The sequence below is a fragment of the Aspergillus uvarum genome, assembly GCF_003184745.1.
Source record: "Aspergillus uvarum CBS 121591 unplaced genomic scaffold BO82scaffold_15, whole genome shotgun sequence".
Taxonomy (NCBI): Eukaryota; Fungi; Ascomycota; class Eurotiomycetes; order Eurotiales; family Aspergillaceae; genus Aspergillus; species Aspergillus uvarum.
In genome coordinates this window covers 355,577-374,622 of record NW_020291312.1, presented here as the reverse complement: position 1 = coordinate 374,622, position 19,046 = coordinate 355,577, and the positions used below count along the sequence as shown (strand labels likewise).

The 19,046-nt window shown below is 53.8% G+C and overlaps 7 protein-coding genes across 7 annotated transcripts; 3 read left to right on the top strand and 4 right to left on the bottom strand.

Annotated features, from left to right (window-relative positions):
* On the top strand, positions 1 to 581 carry BO82DRAFT_400436 (uncharacterized protein; the record flags this gene model as incomplete). Its single annotated transcript, XM_025639181.1, has 2 exons — positions 1 to 224; positions 329 to 581. 2 exons carry the CDS (start codon positions 1 to 3, stop codon positions 579 to 581), a joined length of 477 nt encoding a protein of 158 aa, XP_025493883.1.
* Positions 582 to 706: 125 nt separating this feature from the next.
* Positions 707 to 1,467, bottom strand: BO82DRAFT_278906 (superoxide dismutase; the record flags this gene model as incomplete). Its single annotated transcript, XM_025631244.1, has 3 exons — positions 707 to 820; positions 879 to 1,358; positions 1,423 to 1,467. 3 exons carry the CDS (start codon positions 1,465 to 1,467, stop codon positions 707 to 709), a joined length of 639 nt encoding a protein of 212 aa, XP_025493882.1.
* Positions 1,468 to 3,183: 1,716 nt separating this feature from the next.
* On the top strand, positions 3,184 to 5,545 carry BO82DRAFT_352742 (putative pyridine nucleotide-disulfide oxidoreductase). The gene has a single exon (XM_025634775.1). The coding sequence runs from the start codon at positions 3,635 to 3,637 to the stop codon at positions 5,291 to 5,293; it is 1,659 nt and encodes a 552-aa protein (XP_025493881.1). The 5' UTR covers positions 3,184 to 3,634; the 3' UTR covers positions 5,294 to 5,545.
* Positions 5,337 to 7,240, bottom strand: BO82DRAFT_363246 (putative general amidase; the record flags this gene model as incomplete). The annotated part of the gene is made up of 3 exons (XM_025636891.1): positions 5,337 to 5,491; positions 5,543 to 6,890; positions 6,950 to 7,240. The coding sequence occupies 3 exons, from the start codon at positions 7,238 to 7,240 to the stop codon at positions 5,337 to 5,339; spliced, it is 1,794 nt and encodes a 597-aa protein (XP_025493880.1).
* Positions 7,241 to 7,567: 327 nt separating this feature from the next.
* exgO (exo-beta-1,3-glucanase Exg0) lies at positions 7,568 to 10,827 on the bottom strand. Its single transcript, XM_025638253.1, has 2 exons — positions 10,433 to 10,827; positions 7,568 to 10,377 (listed from the first exon to the last, which is right to left on the bottom strand). Exons 1-2 carry the CDS (start codon positions 10,668 to 10,670, stop codon positions 7,676 to 7,678), a joined length of 2,940 nt encoding a protein of 979 aa, XP_025493879.1. The 5' UTR covers positions 10,671 to 10,827; the 3' UTR covers positions 7,568 to 7,675.
* A 2,817-nt stretch (positions 10,828 to 13,644) lies between these two features.
* Positions 13,645 to 15,124, bottom strand: BO82DRAFT_400431 (aminotransferase-like domain-containing protein; the record flags this gene model as incomplete). The annotated part of the gene is made up of 3 exons (XM_025639180.1): positions 13,645 to 14,098; positions 14,167 to 14,552; positions 14,657 to 15,124. 3 exons carry the CDS (start codon positions 15,122 to 15,124, stop codon positions 13,645 to 13,647), a joined length of 1,308 nt encoding a protein of 435 aa, XP_025493878.1.
* A 2,320-nt stretch (positions 15,125 to 17,444) lies between these two features.
* Positions 17,445 to 17,986, top strand: BO82DRAFT_38619 (uncharacterized protein). Its single transcript, XM_025638236.1, has one exon. The coding sequence runs from the start codon at positions 17,628 to 17,630 to the stop codon at positions 17,922 to 17,924; it is 297 nt and encodes a 98-aa protein (XP_025493877.1). The 5' UTR covers positions 17,445 to 17,627; the 3' UTR covers positions 17,925 to 17,986.
* Positions 17,987 to 19,046: the final 1,060 nt, after the last annotated feature.

Here is a 19,046-nt window from a genome sequence, read left to right as displayed (position 1 = left end):
ATGTGCGGCCCCACCCGCCCCAGCACGGGCAACCTCATCGCCATCATCTTCCCGTCCCTCTCGGGCACCTCCTCCTCCTCCTCCTCCTCCTCCTCCTCGTATTCCCTCACCTTCAGCCACGACCCCCGCACGCCCGACGGCCCGACGAGGGCGATCTTCCGATTTCCCGATTCCAAACTCTGGGATATCTTTTCCGCTGCTCGCGGGGTGGATTTGCGGATTGAGTGAGTTTGCCGCCTGGCCGGTGTCCCGTTTCCTGCTGAGGGGGGGGGGGGTTTGCGGTATTTGGACCGACGCTAATACGTACCCTTTTGGGGGTGGGGGATAGGAAATCCGGGGATTTGACTGCCTCTGCCGGGGGGAGTTGGGAGCCGCCGTTGCATTGGTTCCGGGTTGGGTTGGAAGGGGTATCCTCACTGTCACTGCGGGAGCAGGCGCGGCAGCAGATTGAGGTGGTGTTGCCGGAGAGGTTGGAGTTGGGGGTGTCGGGGACGGGGATTGTTGGGCGGGAGGTGCGGGTGGCGGTGGATGGGGTGGATGCCTTGGTTGAGATGGGGAGGGGGGTGGTTGGGTTCGATTGAGCGGTATAGATATGCCCAGATGGTGGGGAGTAGGGAGTTAAGGGTTGTTGGGGTTTGGTTCGTTAAGGTCCAGACAGGATGACTATCTTCGATCATCCCCTGAATTGACATCAACTATGGGAAAACTACCACTTCAACAAAGCAGCCCCATCCACCCCCTTCGTATACCTCTCCTCCGCCTCCACCCAATTCATCACCTGCCAAATCTGCTCCACATAACCCGCCTTATGGTTCAGATACTACAGTCCCACCCTGCGTCAGCATGCATCTCAGTCATCAATAACGGGGAAACCATACCTGAAGATAATAAGCATGCTCCCACATATCCACCCCAAGAACCGGCACCTTGCCCCCGACCACCGGATCCTGGTCCTTGGTGCTCACGATCTCCAGCCTCCCTCCGGGCCCCCCCACGCTCACCAACCACCCCCATCCGCTGCCCTGCAGCCCCAGCAGGACCGTCCCGAACGCAGCGGTGAACTGGTCCACCGACCCCCACCGCTGCTCGAGGGCGCGCTGCAGGGTCGGAGCGGAGCGGGCGAGGTCCGTGGCCGGGGAGCCGGGCGGGGCCAGGTTGCGCCAGAAGAGCGAGTGGTTGATGTGGCCGCCGCCGTGGAAGGTGAGTCTCTGCTGGATGCTGAGCAGGGCGGGGATGTCGTTGGTGGCCAGCGCGGTGGTTTGGGCGTCCAGGGCCGCGTTCAGGTTCGTGATGTAGGTCTGGTGGTGTTTTTGGTGGTGCAGCTGCATGATCTGGTGGGAGATGACGGGCTCGAGGGCCTGGTGTGAGGTTAGAACTGTGCAGCATGTGGGAGGGTCATTCGGGAGACGTGGTGTGGCTTACGTCGTAGGCGTAGGGGAGAGGTGGGAGGGTGTATTTGGGGGACATCGTGTGGTTCTTGGTGTTGTGGTCGCAGCTGTTTGATGGTGGGTAGAGATTCTTTGGGAATGGAGATGGAAATCGGTAGGCAATGAGGAAGAGTCGAGAAGAGGAGAGGGAGATGGAGGGGAAAGTCAAGGCAGGATCTCCAAGGTCCTCCCTCGCTCCTCTCTTCCCTCGTCCCCTCATGTTAGTCGATGCGCACTTTTGAGCACATTTTACCTGTTGGCCTGCCAGCTTCTGACTTACGGCCCCGCTAACTAATCTCGTTTCGTCGGAAGGTAGCTGAAGAACGATACCATCTCATAGGCTAAAACTCATTCAGTGCAAGCAAGTCGATGATGGCTGGTCTCGTCATCTCCTTCAGCCATCTTACCATTCCCATTCCCAAGCCATCGAACGAACGCCATCGAGATCCTAAAGTCTCGAACGTGATCATTATGGTGACAAAGAAAGACATGACACAAAGACCAGGGTGATCAAAGTGAGCTAACACTGTATACGCCATCTATGGAGCTGAGCGTCCTGCTGCATCGGTGAAGGTCAAAACAGCCGTCAGTATGTCTAATAGGGTTTACCCAGTTGTCTGTATTCTTACCAAAACACTCCCATGCCCAAGATCTCAATTGGGGTCAACAAAGAACAAGACGCATCCTCCAGCTGGACTGCAAACATACTTCTTTCCAAAACGGAGGCCTGAGCACCTTCTGCCTCGCCTGTCTCAAGCCTCAACATGGCGGAGACTTCTCGCCGCACGAGCAACAAAGGTTAACTGAGACAGGGTCGAGCGCTCGCTAGCAACTCCTAAAAGTAGCTTTCCAATCACCAAAGTTGATTATGAGGTTGAGACCAAATGAGCAGATGAGCCGTTGAAACCATGTCGGCAGCTGCAGTCCTAGAAGCGTATTCGAGTGATGGGTCTTACCACAAGGCCTGGAGCTCTGCTACGATATCATATAGGACCGCAAGTATGATGATGATTCATACTGAGGCGGAGTGAGACGAAGGCATACTTTGGTTTGTTTTTCGGATACAGTACGGCCTAGGAGGAACTCATCGCTCATAGGGATTATAGCAGTAGTTGTGATAGTGCGGCTACGGAATGTTCGAACCGTCGTCCTCCGTACCTTAATGTACAAGATGAAAAGGATTCTATAGATCCTACAGGTGGATCCTATTTGAACCTTATCCCATCAGCTGCCATCCTATCATTCAGATCTCGCGAAGTACTACCTGCGTGACCATCTTCCGTCTACGCATTCCCTACCTGCCTCTTCCCCTCTCAGGAAGAAGGCCAATGGTTCGTTCTAAGGCTTTTGGGTGCCTTGGTAGGTGGGTTGGTGAAGTCCTGGGAGACAGACGTACCTTGAGGGATAGCGACGAGAAGAGTTCTACAGACCGGTAGGCAACTATAGTCTAGTACAGTACTGTACTTTCCTTCTTGCCTGCATCCTCATTCATGCACCCGTCACCACAAACCCAAGCACAACGACAACAATCTCACCCTCGAAAACACATGTGATCCACATCCACCTCCGAAACCCACTCAAGTACCGAACTACTGTATACACCAAACTACACTCCAAAGACCCAGACCCACCGCCCACCGACCCAAAACCTAAACCCATCCCGTTCCCGAACGCCCCCGATCCCCGATCCCAACCGAGCTCGGTGAGTCAAAGAACCTCCACCATCCTCACCGGCACGCCTTTCATTCTTGTAAGCCAGCGGAAGCGGAAGGAATAGGGATCTTTTTTTCTTTTTTCCCTTCTTCTTTGATCTTGTCTCGGGACTCGGAAGTTCCAAGAGATGGACGGGCTCGGGAGTTCTGGACCCATGGATGGAAGCTGCCTAGGGAAAGGAGAAAGGGAAAAGGGATGATCTCATCATGTGTCAATCCGAGTAGAAGGTTTGGGTTTCCGATGCACACCGAGATACCTTTCTTTTATATAAGCTGGGGTTTCTAGACGGGGGTTGTGGCTTTTATTTTTGTGGTTCTAGTGATAGGTCGGGTTCAGTTTAGTTGAGCGCAGGTCCTGTATCATCGCTGTGTACGGACTGGACATACAATATGAGACGGATTTTATCATCATCCTTTGGGGGTAGGGCTCCTGCTAGACTGCAGAGTTGGACATCATCCTCGACCTTGGGCAGTGGCAAGGAAAGAGGAAGGTCGATGTCGCTGCTGGCTTGCAGACCACGAGTTGACAAGCATGCCCGATCTACCACAACTTCACCTAGACTCACATCAGCAAACACACCCACGGCCACAGCCAGACTCCTAGCAACACTTACCTCAAATCCACCGACTCCAATCCCCAACCCCGACAAGCCCCGAGTCGTCATCCTCGGCTCCGGCTGGGGGGGATACAACCTCTCACGCAAGCTCTCCCCCGCCCACTTCACCCCGATCATCATCTCGCCGCGCTCCTACTTCGTCTTCACCCCGCTCCTCACCGACACCGCCGGCGGCTCCCTCGACTTCTCGCACATCGTCGAGCCCGTGCGCGACCGCCACGCCAAGGTCGATTTCATCCAGGCCGCCGCCCGCGCCGTCGACTTCGCCTCCAAGACCGTCATCTGCGAGGCCACCGTTGTCCAGAGCGGGGTGACCGAGTCCCCGCGCACCGATGACGGCGAATCCCAGCCCCCTCAAGCATCCCCCACGCGCACCTGGGAGAAAGGGGAGACGTTCGCGGTCCCCTACGACAAGCTGGTCATCGCCGTCGGCACCGTCAGCAGGACCTTCGGCACGCCCGGCGTGCGCGAGAACGCCTTCTTCTTCAAGGATGTGGGCGATGCGCGCCGCGTGCGGCGCCGCGTGCGCGAATGCTTCGAGCTGGCCGTCTTGCCCACCACCTCGCCGGAGATGCGGCGCTGGCTGCTGCATTTCGCCATCGTCGGCGCGGGGCCCACCGGGACGGAGCTGGCCGCGGCACTGCGGGATTTCATCTCCGCGGATCTCATGGCGCTGTATCCCTCGTTGAAGGGCATTCCGAGACTCTCGCTGTACGATGTGGCGCCGACGGTGCTGTCGATGTTCGATGAGTCGCTGTCAAAATATGCCATGGATACGATGCGGAAGGAAGGGGTGGACATCAAAGCTTCACATCATGTGGAAGGGTTGCGATGGGGCGCCCCGGGGGAGGAGGCGCCCACCGAGATGGATCCTAAGCGGTGCTTGACTCTGACTACGAAGGAGGAGGGCGAGGTCGGCGTAGGTATGTGTGTCTGGGCGACGGGGAACGCAATGAATCCTTTCGTTCGAGATGCCTTGGCCGACATCCAAGCATTCCCAGACGAGTCGGCTTTGTTCAAGGATGGAAGCGGTCGACCGAGTGAGGACGTCGTGCAACGGTCCGCGTGGCATGTCAAGAAGGCGCCGAAAGTCGGAGCGCTGTTGGTAGATGAGCAATTGCGCGTGCAGCTGGAGAACGAGAGTGGGGACACAGTGGTGCTGCAAGATGTGTTTGCCCTGGGGGACAACGCCATGCCAGAGAAAGGCGCGCCACCAGCGACGGCACAGGCGACCTTCCAGGAGGCCAAGTGGCTGGCTAATCGTCTCAACCGGGGAGATTCGCAGCCTACGGCCCCATTCTCGTTCCGCAACATGGGTACGTTGGCCTACATTGGAAATGCGAACGCCCTGTTGCAGATTCCGCATGAAAAGGGAGAGCACCATAAGTACCTCCCAGAGGGGCTGAAGGGTCGGACCGCTTGGTTGGTGTGGAACTCAGCGTATCTGACCATGAGCATCAGCTGGAGAAATAAGGTCCGAGTTGCGTTTCGCTGGATGTTGAATCACCTCTTTGGCAGGGACGTGTCGAGGTATTAATTTAATAGCCTAGAAAAAGGTTGAACGGCTCTATCGATGTTGTTCAAAGCATGGCAGGAACTTGCGCATCTCCCCTCACGACTCGATCAATCAGCTCCATGGCCTGGAAGAGCTCGTAGTCACGCTGCTTGGGCGTGATGACCTGCACACTCAGCGGCGAACCCAAGTACACTCGGCGATCCACAGTCTTCTGGTTCCCTGTTGACCATTAGTATCCAGTAGGAAAAGATAATCGAAGAAGAAACATACATAGCAGCCGATTAGCCTTATCCCAGCTTCCCAGAACCGGTGCCGTCATCTCCGTCCCCAGCTCCAGATCCTCCTCCTTGAACGAGCGCACGGGAACTGTGCCCGCCGGGTAATCAAGCAGCACCCAGGACGAAGTATACCCAACCGCATTGTACCGATCCAATTCCGGCACTGGGTGCGGCGCGACCGGATGAATGATCGCATCAATGTCTCGAGTATAACTTGTATCTGGTGTCGCCCCGCGCGAGGTCCACATTTGCAGCATTTCCCGCTCAACCTGGGCCCGTTGTGCCTGCAACTCGCCTACCTGCGCGAGCGTCATTTCTCGACCCCGCTTCATCCGGCCCTTCAGCCAGGGTATCAAGGGCTCCCCGGTACTCTCCAGCAGATCCATCATCGGGTTGCCCCCGTCCACCCCCATCAGGCGACCGGCAATACCTTGGCATTTGCTCAGAGCAGGAGGCACAGGGATCTCCACGACCCTGACTCCAGGCGTCTTGCGCAGTAACTGTGCTACCTCGTTGATGACCTTGGCGACAGGTGGAAAAGGCTCGACCAGCCCATCGCGACGGAGGATCCCGATGGTGAAACTTCTGCGTTCGCCAGAGGGATATTGAACCTGAGTGTCGACAGAACCTCCAACCAGTCCAGGACAACCAAGCACGCTACTATCAAACCATCTGCCTGGGATTCCCTCTTCACTAAAGAGCTCCGTGCGAGGCACGATCTCGGCCATCACGACCCCCAGATCTGCGACCGAGCGGGCCAGAGGCCCAGCTACCGGCTGGAGACTGACCTTCCCTTTGCCGGCCAGGCTTCCTGCCTCTTGACTTCCTGCAATCGGCACGCGCCCGGCACTGGGCTTGAATCCGTACAGCCCGGTACACATGGCGGGAATCCGGATGCTACCGCCAATGTCGGTGCCAAAGCCGACCATCGACCCGCGCATTGCGAGCAGGGCCGCCTCACCTCCCGTGCTACCGCCGACGGTCAAGCGACGGTTGAGCGGATTAAGCGTCCGGCCAAGCAGGTGATTGCATGAATCGAGGGCGCCCATGGTCTGCGGGACGTTGGTTTTAGCGATGATGATAGCGCCCAGGGAGGTGAGGAGGTTGACGAGCGGAGAGCTTTGGGCTGCTGGGTGGAAGGCCAGGGCAGCGAGGCCAGTGGTGGAGTCTACGCCGGTGAGATGGAATGAATCTTTGATGGAAACAGGTAGGCCGTGTAGGGGACCGATGGGCTGGCCGGTGCGTTGAAGATGTTCGTCGAGCTTTTGAGCTTGCTGGAGGGCTTGCTCGAAGACAGGCTCCGTGAGGCAACGTGTGAGTTGATGTGCAATTGCGGCTCGCTGCAAGTGCCTTGAATGAGAATAGGGTGAGAGACGGTAGCACGGGATTAGAGCTTTACCTTGCAAAAGGCGTGGACTACCTCCTTCGCAGTCAACTTCCTCTCACGAACGGCATCCAGCAAGGAGCGTACATCGTACTGCTCGGTAATATGCAACTCATCTGAGGTGAGAAGTCCGCATGTTTGAGGAATGTCCATAACATTGATGGCTTCATACTGGCTTGTGTTCGTGATTGAGTCGGCCGGAGACAGCAGGCCGGGTGGAATCTGCGAGGCTTCCAAACGCCACTGGTGCGGTATCTGCGCCTCCAGTTGAAGTTGCTTGCGGTGAGAGATATCTTTATAAGACATAGCTATGATAATTAAAGGTCGAGGTGAAGAGAACGAACAAATATGGTGGTTGTCAAGGGAAGGAGAAGGCGGGAGTCGACACCTTGCGGGGGAGAATCTGGGGAAAAGAAAAGCCTCGGCCGTCGGTCCGCCCTCCTCCTCGGTTAGGCTGTTGGTATCTACAGTACGGAGTACAGTCAGGCACAACATGCAGCATGCAGAAGGTGGAATGGCGACCATGTATTATTTTAATTCAGTCTAACTAAAGTGAACAAAATGGTATCTATCGACAGTCACCCCATCAACTCTTTATCTTCAGATCTAACACATAACCACCCCTCTAAGCCAATTTAGACGCTTCTACTGCCGCTACCACCAGAGCAAGTTACAAAGGACGGAGAAGAGACAAAACTCACTCGACTAAACCACTAAATAAACTTAAAAAGAACACGGCGTCTAGGAAGACGAGAACTCAAATAACGCGATCGTCGAGCAGAAGTTGCTCTCGTTGCCCTCTTGAGGCACCAGCGTGTCTCCACTGGCCGAAGTCACCATGTTGGTGCTGGCCTTGGTGCTGAGACCATAAATGTGCACATCGGAGCAGTCCACTTCGACAATGTTCTCCTGGCAGGATTCTGTGTCGAGACACGTCTGCGAATAGTTGTCGAAGAAACTGTAGAGACCCGCACCGTAGACGTAAGTCTCCGAGCTGCTGAGAACGCGAAGACCCCAAGCTTTGCGGCATGAGTCGGTGGTGCAGTAGGAGAAATCAGGATCGTTCCAGGTGGTGTTAGGAGTGAAGGGAGTGAGGGCATTGGGATTCGCCTGGTAGTAGGGCGTCTCAGTCTGGATGAGGCCCATAAAGACGTTCTTGGCATTGGAGACCTGGTAGTTGTAAAGCTGGTTGTGCTCGGAGGCGGTACCATACAACCAGGCGGACTCTTGAGTCTCGAGGAGAACACCGCGGCCATTGTAGATGTTGATTTGGTTGTGGTCTGCCAAGTCGAGTTCGTGATCTGCGGTCCAGAACCAGGTGTTCTCGAGGTAAACGCTGGACTGCTCGGTGGCATGGAAGAGAAGGAAAGCGCCAACACAGTTCGAGTTGGGGCTGGTGGTCTGGTCAGGTGTCTTGGTGCAGGTGTCGCTCTGAAGTTCAGTGCCTGCAGATCCACCGATGCGAGCGTGAACATCCCACATACCCGCCGAGCCCTGTGAGTCAGCATTGAGGTTCCACTGGATGAGGATGGCACCAGGAGCAGGACCCTTGGTCTCGACAATGAGGTCGCTGATTTCAACGGAGCCGCTCTCGCCAACCTCGCCGACCTGGAGCATGGGGATAGGGTTCTCCGCGTCGGAAAACCTATCACCATACGCCATCAGCATCGGCCAGATTTCACCAGTGATTTTGACATTCTTGGGGACCTTGATGGTATCAGTGATGATGTAGGCACCGTGATCAAAGTAGACAATTTGATCGTCTGTGCACGAGTCAAGGACCTTTTGGATGGCAGCGGTGTCGTCGGTAGAGCCGTCACCCTTGGCACCGGCGGACTTGACACTGATGAAAGAGGAAGCAGCATAGTCTTCATACAAGGGCTTGGACTTCTCGAACAGGGAACCGTCACTATTCAAAAGGGCGCTGGGTTTGGCTGGAGATGCCACTGTGGTCTCGAGGCGAGTCTTGGTGACCGTCTTGTAGGCGCAGGTACCAGATCCGGAAGATCCGGAAGCATGAGCAGAGGTGGCGGCCGCGGACGAAGCAACAGCAGCAGACGAGCCTTGAACGTGGGTGGAGCTGCTAGAATAGCCGCCAGCAGGGGACTGCTGGGCACTCGAGCCAGAAGATCCACCAACGGGAGAGGATTGTTGCGCACCAGAGCTTGATTGAGAGCCATATGCCGAAGTCTCACCGGCAGGCGAAGATTGTTGGGCGATTGATTCAGATGAGCCGTCCGCGGGAGAAGACTCCTCGGCATCAGAGCCAGACTGGTAGCTAGTCGGCTGTGATGCAGATGTCTCCACGACGGATGGCCAGGACTGGCCTGTCGCAGTGCCCTCCGAACTACCCCAGGTACTACCTGTGTGGGGGCGACGGTCAGTGACAGCAGTGGCCTCGGCACCATTGAGCGTAGCTTCGGTAGCAGCCGTGTGGAAGGCGGAGGCTACGGATCCGGTCGTGTAATCGGCAGGACAAACCTCGATGGTTGTGGTGATGGTTTCGACAATGACTTCGACAGCAGGCGAGCGCTTCTTGAGGGTGCTGGAGGGCGTGTACGCGTTACCCTGAACATAATTATCGACCACAGAGCCGCCCGCAAGAATCGTGCTGCCTGAAACACTGGCCACAGCCACGCTGGAACCAGTGAAATCAACATTGTCGAGGACGAGAGCGCCACCACCGGTAGGGATACTGTCAGAGCTGAAAGCAGTGACGATACCAATTGGAGTGCCGGTGAAATTGCTGTCCAGCATCAAAACGGAGCCAACAGTCTGGTTTGAGGGAGAAGCGGACATATTAAGACCGACACCGCAGTTGTTGATGGTCACCGACTTGAAGGTCCACGCCCAGTTCCAGTTCATGTAGATGGCAGTGTTGCAGCCATTGAAAGTCAGGTTGCGGGTCGTGAACTGCTGGTTACCCAGGAAGGCACCATAGTTACCACCGTTAAAAGTCAAATCAGACATGAAGCCGCCGGAACCATTGTCCATGAAAATACCCTGCTGCTTGTTGGCGGCACCTCCTCCCTTGATCATCTCAAACCGGATGTTCTGCAGACTGGTGGCTTGGCCAACCTGCCAATGGATACCGGCGCCGGAGGATTGTGGCATGGCGGTGAGGTCAATGACGAAGTTGCGGATGGCACGGAAGAAGTTGTTCTGGTTTGTATACCAATTGGCGCCAGTGTTGGTGTAGGGGTCCGCATCAATCACAGCCATACCAGTGAAGCCGGCAGACGCCTTCAGCACAGGCAGCTGATTGGCATCGCCAACCAGCTGGGTGTAGTAGTACTGCACAATGGGCGTCGATACAACATATGTGCCGGGAGGGAAGTACACGAGAGCCGGTGTGGTAGTCGAGGAATCGCAGCCCTGGCCGCACCGGTTACCGGAGGAGATCGCCTTGTTGATCGCATCAGTGTCATCAGTAGAACCATCACCTAACAGTTGCCTGTTAGCATATAGTCTCCTCATCATCAAGCACCTTCAACTTACCAGTGGCACCAAAATCTTTCACATTGCGGAAGATCTGGTAGCTCGAGCTGTTACCAAAGGGCACAGTTCCTTGACGTGTAATATCAGCCACCCAGTAGGTCGAGTCGCGAGCCTTCAGCTCCCCACGGGCTTCCAAGTCTCCCTTCATGGGGACAGCAGAGACTAGCCCGGCCGGAAGGCCGAGTAACAGCAGCATGTGGGCCGCGAAGAGCATGACAAATGTGTTCAAAACAGCCATGATTGGGATTGTAGATGTCTGTCACTGAGCCTGCAGAGACAACGAAAGTGTGGAGAAGGACAGTAATATACCCGGCTGACTGGCAGGCAGGGAAGCAATGAGACAGTTCAGCAACCGGTGCTGAACCAAAAATCAAAACAGAGATCGGATGACGAAGCGATATTCGTCACAAGACCCAGTCAGAAGGAGTCTTTTCGCAGCTTCCAAACTGAAGACCGTGGTAAAAAGCAAAATCAAGAGGGGAATGACTAAAGAATGGCAGGCCAAGCAAAGTATAAGTAGAATGAAGGAAAGATCAAAGGATAAATCAATGAATGAATGCGACAACACACAAACTATGTTGTAGCCAAAAACCTGCAGGCACTGAACACAGGATCTCACACCGTGTGACACACACACTGCAGGAGGAAGGAACACAAACGAAGAGAATAGGGAGCGAAGGGGAGCAAGAAAGAGAAAGCAAGCCGGCTTGTGAAGAATCACGAGCTGGAGGAGGGACAATCAGTAGATTAAAAGACTGGCTCGACCCCGAGATGGACTGGTGCTGGTTCCGTCGCGGCGCGGGTCCTTCCAGGCACTGAGTAAACCTTCGTGGCCTTAGGCAGGATCACAACTCTCCACTATTGGCACTAACAGCACCAACACTGGGAAACTGAATCCACAATCACAGTAGCGCCCGATTACCGCCCTGGCTTGATTGGCTCAGCCGGACAGTCAGTGGCAGAAAAGTACCTGTGGCACCGCGGCACCCCCTCAAGCACTTGATTCTTAGCCTCCAATAAACCTTGACGAAGGCACGCGTGAAACGCCTGGCTCAGGGGTTGAAACAATCGCCGCAAGACTACACGAGCCAGTCAGTACAATTTCCCAGTCTGATTGGAGCCACCCGGGCCACTCCAGAGCCACTCCAGCAGATTGCAGTGGGATGATGACCAGTTCCAGGCCAACCAAGCATCTGACTAGATCCAGTCGTCAGTCAGCACTTACCTAGAACTTAGAACCTTTCCCGTCTGATATTCGTCGGTGCACCCGTGCAGAACCTTGGACGTGCAAATGACGGTCGCAAGCGAGCGATTCGAGAGCCGTGACGGAGTCTGCTCCCTTCCGAACAGAGATAAACAACTCACACCTGACAAAAGGAGCGAGTGGTGATCGCAAAATGAGCACACAACAACTACAATAGAGCCTCGTTCCAGATTCCCCCGGACGTGTCCTAGGAAAAGTGAACAATGAGGGTCAAGAGAGTGTATGGTAGAAGGAGAAGGAAGGTATTCCCACAGTCTAGAGGTGGGAAAAAAAGACACAGGGAGGGAGGGAGAGAGAGAGAAGAAAGCAAAGAGCGCGAGTCAGCCGATCAGCGGACTGAATGAGATAAATAACAGGACTGTCCTGGGATCAACATAGCCGCCGTGGCCAGAATCCAGTGGATTATGGCAGATCGACGACTCTGCTTCGCTCTCGTCCCGCGCGTAGGCTGCATGACTGGAATCCTATCGAGAACCGGGCCCTAAGAATGGCATGAGATAGAACCCCAGTAGGCCAGGGCAGCGCCGCGCAAACACACCCTTCCGCTGTCCAGGATGCTGCGTAGCGAGTGACATTCCTCATCGTCCACGGGTCAACCGGCGGAGGGGGGGGTCTGGGCAGTAATGCTGTAGGTTCCAGACTAAATGTATTGGCGTTTGTTTCAAGGGTTAGGAATACTTATCGATCAAGCTGACCGATTGTCTGTTTTCGATAGTAAGGAGACTGTTCAACCTCTTTGGACATGATAGACGTGACGCGATGGGTAGGTAAAAGTGACTACTAGGTAGCTAGTACATAGGTATGGCTCTGAAGGTCTACTACGGAGTACAGGAAGGGAGTCTGGTCCCGATGCAAGTGGGTGCCTCAGGACACCAGACCAGACCAGATTTCCATCGCCCCACTTCTTTTCCCCCCTGGTTTACAACGAACAAAGAACGAGGCTCAGAAGGTCAACAACCTCCAGGCCCTGCTGCAGGCTGCTGCAGAGAAACGCACTCTCGGGGCAACCTACTATAGTATTAGAAACAAGAGGTGATAAGTTCTCAACGACCCTGACAACCTACTAAAACCCTGAGGGGACTGTTTCCCCATCTTCATCGCCTTCACATCGACGAGTGTAACTAAATGGGTCCAAATCCAATATCGCGAGTGCCGTCAAGCTTTTGTTTCAGGCACACACCCACTGGGTCGCCGATCGACCACTAGACAATAAATAGTCCCGCTAGTTGGCCTTTACCCGAGACATTCTGCTTCTCACGATGCACAAGCCATTAGGTAGCCATCTCATTGATCTCATCTCTAGCAGTGCTTAGTACGGAGTAGTCAATTCAAGAATCAAGTTCATATCGTCAGCCATTCGATTGCCCACAAGAAAGACGACAAACAATAAGCAGCCTAGAGCAAGGCACCACCAACCAAGCTCGAGACAAAGCACACACTTGCGGCAAGAATGTGGTGTCTCCGAGAACCGGACTGTGGCTAAGTTCCCATCCCCCCTCCCTCACCCCTTCGCCAGGGCCTCTTTTTACTATTTGACGCGTCCTTTCATTCCTTTTCGTTCAAGAAAGGCGGTACTTCCCTTTGTCCAAAAGTACAGCCCGTCTCTGCCACTGTCCGTCTTCGTCACGGAACTACTTCCAGACCTCATGCCCCTGGCTGACTGATGTTCTGTCCCCGCGTTGCAGTTCGGCCCGGCCACGAACTACTACCTTATCAACGCAGCATGTCAGCTGCCCCTTCCCCGCGTCGGCTTTACGCTTAATACCATCCATTCAGCCCCCATCAACGACTATCAGGCGCCTTTGACTACGTTCTATGGCAACCTGATTTTTAAAGCTGACCTTGACATTCGTGTTGGTCACGCCCGCGCCTGCGCGATTTAAAATGCTCGATATGGCTCAGTCTGAGTCACCTTTCTACTTGGGCAGCTGATGCGCCGAGATCGTCCTCATTGTTTCTGCAAGACCTGGAGAATAGCGCACCCGAGTCGTCGCACACCTTCTTCAAGCTGGTCCTCATCCTCCCACGCAATACAAAGACGCATCCCATTATCGAAATCGTTCTTGTCCGTCACGGGATCGCCTTGCACGCGAAACATATTCCCTGCCGCCACTTCGACGTCGTGCTCCCGAAGTGCGAGCAAAGCCAGTTCAGTTGCTCGAAGGGGAGTAGGCAGTTGAAGCCAAATGAAGTATCCCCCTGCGGTCCCTCTCGGAGCCAACGGCGTGACGCCCAGAGGTACCAGGTGTTCACTGATAGCAAACATCATTCGGTTATATCGAGCTGCATATGCCGGCTGCAGCACATTCTTGATATGATTTTGGAGGACCCGTGTAGGAAACAATTGGGCGACTATGGAGGCGGAAAACTGGGAGGGTGCTCCCCCAGATCGGCTCGATCCCCTATGGCAACCTCGATGTCAGCTTGTACGAAGCAGGCTTCGAGACTCGAACAGTCCCCGATCACCTACGTCTGTGATAAACCATAGGCCGTTTTCTCCGTTCCCTCCGCCCATCCAGTCCGCATGCCAGCTCCAATCAGCTTACTAAAACTCCCGTTACTGATTACATTGCCCCACTCATCCAATGGTCCGCCATCCAAGTATCCGTCTATGTCCACAATCCGGGGCAATTGTGCGTGTTCCGGCTGTCCCTCCTGTGCAGCTGGTTCTGCGGGCCATTGTAGGAAGTCGTAAACATCGTCGGTGATAATCACAGCGTCGAACTCACGCGCCAGACGGACCAATTGTTCGCGGTCCGACAGCGACAGAGTGAGAGTGGAGGGATTCGAGAAGGTAGGCGTGGCATAGATGACATGTTTGTAGATCTTCCTCCATGATCGCTTTGGTTTGTATTCCTTTGAAAAGTTAGTATTATTTAATCTATGATCACTACCGCCCACTCCGCGGAGCAGGCACAGGAAATATTGAAAGGGCAGAGGAAAAGAAGATCCTAGCGTACCGGTATCAGGTTCAGCTCACGGGAGGCCTTGAATTCAGCAGCAATCAACTCCTCTCGCAGATAAGCCAGATCCAGACCCGCCGCATCCAGAGGCACCGCCCTCAGGCGGTCGGCGAAGCCAGCATCATCGAAGATGCGACCTGCAAGGTGATATGTTGGGGCGACCACCCAGACGTTGCGTGTGTAGACCGGATCGGAAAAGACCTGAAGAATACAGGCAAGGTTCTGGCTAGCCCCGCCGGTAATACAGATGCGATCCGGCGAGATGGGACTTCGTGGCTGGTAGAATTCCGTGAGCCAGTGAGCAACGTGCTCACGCAACGGCTGAAAGCCTTCGTCAGGGCCGTATTGCAAGGCTGGTTGCCAAATGCTCGGGGAGGCGAGGACCGTGGCGGAGGCCGAGGCCAAGGCGGCGGTGGGCAGCAAGGCGGGGTTGGGCCACCCGCGAGAAAGATTGATGACAACCATGGATGTCGATGGAAAGTCGTCAAAAATCGTGTTTCACAAAGGCCCAGACGTTAACACTTGCTGTAAACAGACGAAAGATGTTTTGAGAGGAGGGGTCCATGGAGGGTGGTCGTCATGGTCGTCACAGTCGTCACCAGGAGGTCTGGTCTCCACCGCCCGCACTTGGCCTGATAAAGCGTGGAGGAACAATGGGCGGCGGCCCTGTAGTAGGCTCGTCCCATGGGACCAGTAATCCATCTTGCGTATGTCGACATTCCTTGTGATGTTGTCATTGTTGGAGGTTGAAACTCCGCAACCCAACCACCGTCCTGAAATATCCACTGCTCATGATGCTGAGAGAGTCTACGAAGTAGTCAGGTTGACAGGTTGACAGGCAGACTTGCCCCTCCTCCAGAGAGGGGTCGGGTTGCCAAGCTTACCAGCCCCCTCGCCCTGGCAGTGGCAGCTCTGTTAGAGGGGCATCGGAGATGGACGGAGATGGACGGAAGGACAGAGTAACTTACATAGTAAGTTCAAGCCATTGCAGGGCCGATAGCGGGGCTGCAAATTTGCGTTGTACAGTACCTGAAGTACGAGGTACCTGGAATCCCGATGACCACCAGAGGGATTCACTGGTCAGTGGCGAGACAATAGAACAATCGCAAGATTGGAGATTGGTACAGACAATACTCTGTGAATCCTGCACCCCAAGCTGATTAGGTAATCCCGCGCCCGAGTCGAGATCTCTTTATTGTTGGTTCATGGTTCTTGGTGGAAGTCCCCACAGCAAACGATCAACATTCAAAAGACCAGCCACGCGTAGCATACTACATGAGTACGTAGAGTACGTACTCATGTTTGAGTCATGTGTAGTTAGTCGCCTTGAGGCCTCCAACAGATCATGCAATATGCCTAGGTAACTGAGCAGATGATACTATGTAGAAGATATAGGTAATTGACCAAGTCGGACGAAAAAGGAAGAGGAATCCTTACTAGCGCATACACACCTTCGGTACTCGGTACCTAGTACTGTGCCTGGTTCTCCGTACGTAGTCTAGTCTCCAAGTTTATCTAATCCCATGCGTGATCCCGATCTATTCTTAGTCCGCCGCCGCCGCCGCCAGCGGGGGGGCACTGCACCTTGCCCTGCCTGCCCTGCCTGCCCTGGAAGAACACACGCTCTTTCTCGGGGTTTATGCCTACTATGCAGCACCCAATGGGAATGGATGGCGGACGCATTACCAGATGATCACTTCATCCATTGGCAAGGATGGCATAGTGAACCATTAACTTAGTTTGTACTCCGTACCCACGACCCTCTTTCGAGCTCTTCCTCCACCATCCGGAAAGGAACCCCGTTCTATGGCTCATTCAAGTCACTGACCAGCCGGAGAAGATAGAGTTGGTCTCTCCGTTGGAATTCGGCATGACGTGCCCACAGCAGGCGCAAATATGCAGTGCGGTCTTCCTTACGGGCTTGTATCTAGTTATCCTGCTACCCCCTTGTTTACCAGGTCTTGACATCCCCTTTTCACTATGGGACATGGTGCTTATTATACTCAAGGGGCAAGGAGGGGCCACGGTTCGTATTGTGGCAACCTACCCAGTGCTTCAAGTATATAAAAGAACCTCAAAAGCAAAGGCAAGGTGGCTGGTCTAACTGCGACCGGGAGGACACTGAAGGTCGTGATTGAGTTAGAAATTGCATCGTTCCGAATGTCCGACATGCGATCAGGGATGGAGAGAACTTGAACATCGATTCCTCAGGGGACTGGAGATCGAAAATACTGCCTTGGAAACATGGATGTCATGATCGCATGGTGAGCCCAACCACCTGGCGGAGCGTTAACTTACAGAAATTCTTCTGCCTACTGTTGTATGTACAGTAAGGTACTATGTAAGTTATCCGAATTAACGATCCGACTTCGCAATACGTAGGCATCTACCACCACGCCAGCCAACGCAAGAGTCAAGTCTCATCTGTAAGATATCCTTTTTTTTTTCTCTCTTCGTTCTTAAATTTACTTGCACGGCCAGGGCGCTCTCCTGAGGCTCTCCTGATTAGCCAAGGAGTCAGCGGGAGGCCATCAGCCTCCTGAACCAGATTGACACTGCCTCGTCGCAGCCCTCGCAGTCCACTTTTGCCGCAGACAGGCATGGCGCAATCAGATCAGATGCAGGATGATCTATCAGGAACGACAGAAATTTCTTAGGTGCTGTTGTAAATTAGCCAACTACACTTACTCTGATTCCGATACCCGATGGTCCGGCTAACCGAAATCAAGTACAATAAATAATACAAGGAGTGGAAAGGAGAATAGTCATCATGAATTTGGGGGGGAAGGAGAAAAGGGCAAGAGGGCAAAAAGGCAAAAGGGCAAAATGCTAAGAGAAGACTAAATGGGGGTGTCTCCACTAAAAGGAATCCATTAGAAGTTCAAGAAGGTCAAGAAGAAGCAGGAGGTGGGAATATCCGGGGCCGACTTCACAAAACATTACTCTTCGGAATTAGAAAATAAAAATTATGATCCCTCGTCGTCAGCACCTTTTTACGAAGGCATCAAGAGGCAGCTGCAGGAGTAAGGTCAACAATCACTTTTCATTTTTTTTTCTTCATTTTTTCATTCATTCTTTTTTGTTTTTTTGTCTTTTTTTTTTTTTTTCTTCTTTCTTTCTCACTTCGTTTCTCCAACACGAACAGGCGAACCAGGATGGGATCAATGGAGGATTTTACCGCCTGGGCCAATACAGTAAATCTAATCAATGCAGAGTACGGAGCACAAGTATATCACTGTGGCTGCGGATAACTCTGAATAAATAAGAATAGACGGACAGACGGACATCAGACAGGCAGACAGACAATCCTCATGTCTTCTCTAGTCAGGTGTAAGACTGCATCTGTTTCTTGTTGCTTCATGATTTGATTAGATCGCCTGCGACAAGGTCTATAGTCTCTTACGGTGCAATCCATGGGTGCCAAAGTCTTGTTGTCGGTTTTGATGCGAATTGAATTCCTCGCCGACCGTCGGCTCCACCGGAAAGGTTAAAAATACTCCAGGACAGTGCATTATTACTTGCGTGATACCTCCACTATAAGCATCAATACGACCATCGCGCAGCTTCCCCCACTACCAAATCAGGTATTCTCAATACCGTCCTGGTTTCTGTCACTTGTCGCTCTTTGACCCTCAATCATTTTTATTATTATTTTTTTTTCCCTCTCGCTCTCGCTCTCTCCATATTCTTCCACATCGTCTCTTCTTCTTTTCTTTCGTCTCCCAGAGCGTACAGAAGAGGAGTGAAAGAGAGACTGTGTCTGTTTGTGTCTGTTTGTGTCTGTTTGTGAATGTGTTCGTCTATACAGCATCCCCTATAATTCATCCTCATCATCATCTATCTCAACCCTCCGTCTCCCCGCCTCCATCCTCTCCTCCTTCTCCTTCTCATCCTCCTAATATACTCTCACTTACTGACACCTATAACCCCCTCCCTCTTTCTCTTTTCTCTTTGTACCACGTACTAAACCTTCTTCTTGACAATCTGCCTCTCCTCTCCCTCCCACTTCCTCCCCACCCCAAAAATCGAAAGTTGCATCCATTCCTCTTCTACTGGATCCCTCCTGTCGATCCATTCCTCAGGGCACGTCGAAGCAGTTCGCACGAATTGCCTGCCCTTTCCTCGCCAAACCCTCCCGAATTCCTCGACCAAACTTGTCCCTGGACCGCCTGGGAGAGTTTGCGCATGGTTGGTAACATTCTTTCTTACTTCACTGGTTAAACTGGTTAAGGTACGTCGGTTCCTGCCTGCCTTTCGCGAACCCGTGGTCTCCTCCGTCGGTGGAGGGGTGAAGTTTCCTGTCACTCAACTTGCACCCTCTGGTTCTCCCCCCCCCCAATCTTACTCTCACTTCCTCACTCCGCTCCCTCTCCATTCTCATTGTCCA